The 1,376-nt window shown below is 43.2% G+C and overlaps 1 protein-coding gene across 1 annotated transcript in view; it reads left to right on the top strand.

The window, feature by feature from the left end:
- LOC140744021 (protein I'm not dead yet) overlaps window positions 1–1,002 on the top strand; it is a 9,420-nt gene extending 8,418 nt beyond the window's left edge. The window contains exons 14-15 of the mRNA XM_073075456.1: window positions 1–9; window positions 858–1,002. The exon at window positions 1–9 is cut by the window's left edge and continues 129 nt beyond it. Coding sequence (XP_072931557.1) covers window positions 1–9; window positions 858–986 — 138 coding nt within the window. The 3' untranslated portion in view covers window positions 987–1,002. The remainder of the gene's footprint in view (window positions 10–857) is intronic.
- The last annotated feature ends 374 nt before the right edge of the window (window positions 1,003–1,376 follow it).

Genomic DNA, 1,376 nt, shown 5'->3' with positions numbered 1-1,376 from the left:
AAGAAAATGGTTTGTAAATATTAATTTCTTGATGACTTTTATTGCACTTTGAAAATAAAATTAATGCTAGATAGAATTTGTTGTACACATTATTGTTGCATTTTTTTGTAATATAAAAGTAGTAAACGAGCATGTGTTCAGGTGATGGTCAGTGACTGATACCGCTCATGGACACCTGTAATCAACACCAAAAAAGATCAGAGTTTGAGACAGATGCGTTGCTACCCGTAAATACTAAGTTGGAACGCATCGGATAAGTATCCCTTACAGGGGCGGCTCTAGCTCGTGTAGCGCCAGTGTGCAATGTAACCCTGACGCCCCGGAGGCCTAACACCCCCCAAGAGGTTATAACTATTAACTTTTCCGTCGTAACAAGAAAGTTTTATCCAATTTTCGCATAAGGCGCTCGCGTTTGACGAGCGCCACCGCGCTGGCTGGCCGCTTCTATCATATCATTGTTGTATGATGGTCCAAGACGATGCTCTTAGCTGGCTCAGGGAGCGCCGCCGCGCCCCCTGAGACGGAGGCGCGTGTGTGCATTGCACATCCTGCACTATAGATTATCCGCCCCTGATCCCTTACCAAACACAGCAGCGCTTAGCCCTGTTATTACAGGGAAACAGGTGTGGCGATAGTGCTTCCAGAGTCGAAGTTTAAGGGTTTTACCGCCTTAAAAGGATTTCCCTGGTATACCACCAGGGAATTTCTTGCTTTGTAACATTATAACTGTTTCCCTTTTTTGTTAATTATTGCTAATAAACCTTTATTACTAACTTACTGCTGAAAGTTAAATTGATAGTAACATCGGCTATGAACGACATATCCTTCTAAAGTTAATTTTATGTGTTAAATTGCAGATATTGGCAGGAATTGGTCCCACGATATCTACCATAACAATATCATGGTTCGCGATTTATTTCTGGGCACCCGTAATATGGCCTGATCTCCTCTTTGTGCATGAAAAAGACCCGTTGATAAACGAATAAACAAAGATTAAAACACTGCTCTTGTTTCATTACATTCTATAGAAGCTACCTATTATTATTGGCGCACACTATTTTAGAGCTGTAAAATTGCCTTTGACTGTTAATAAAAGGCTTTAAAGGTGGTAGAGCCCTTTGTGATTCGACTCCGGCGGCACGACCGTCACACCTATTTCTACAGCGATAACAGCAGTGTTAGGCGCTGCTGTGTTCCGTTTTAAAGGGAACCGTTTTAAAGGGAAAGGGTAAGAGAGACAGACTTAGGCCTCAGGGGTAGGGGTGCATCTGTGGCCGACCTCAGGTAGGAATATCTAATCCTATCTGGAGTTGATTACAGGTGTCCATGGGCGGCAGTACCCACTTACCATCAGGTGGACTGCATGCTATACGAGC

The sequence above is a fragment of the Epargyreus clarus genome, unplaced genomic scaffold (genome assembly GCF_041222505.1).
Source record: "Epargyreus clarus isolate Ecla_fem2 unplaced genomic scaffold, WU_Ecla_fem_2.2 ptg000008l, whole genome shotgun sequence".
NCBI classification, from domain to species: Eukaryota; Metazoa; Arthropoda; class Insecta; order Lepidoptera; family Hesperiidae; genus Epargyreus; species Epargyreus clarus.
This window is presented reverse-complemented; position numbering and strand designations above follow the sequence as displayed.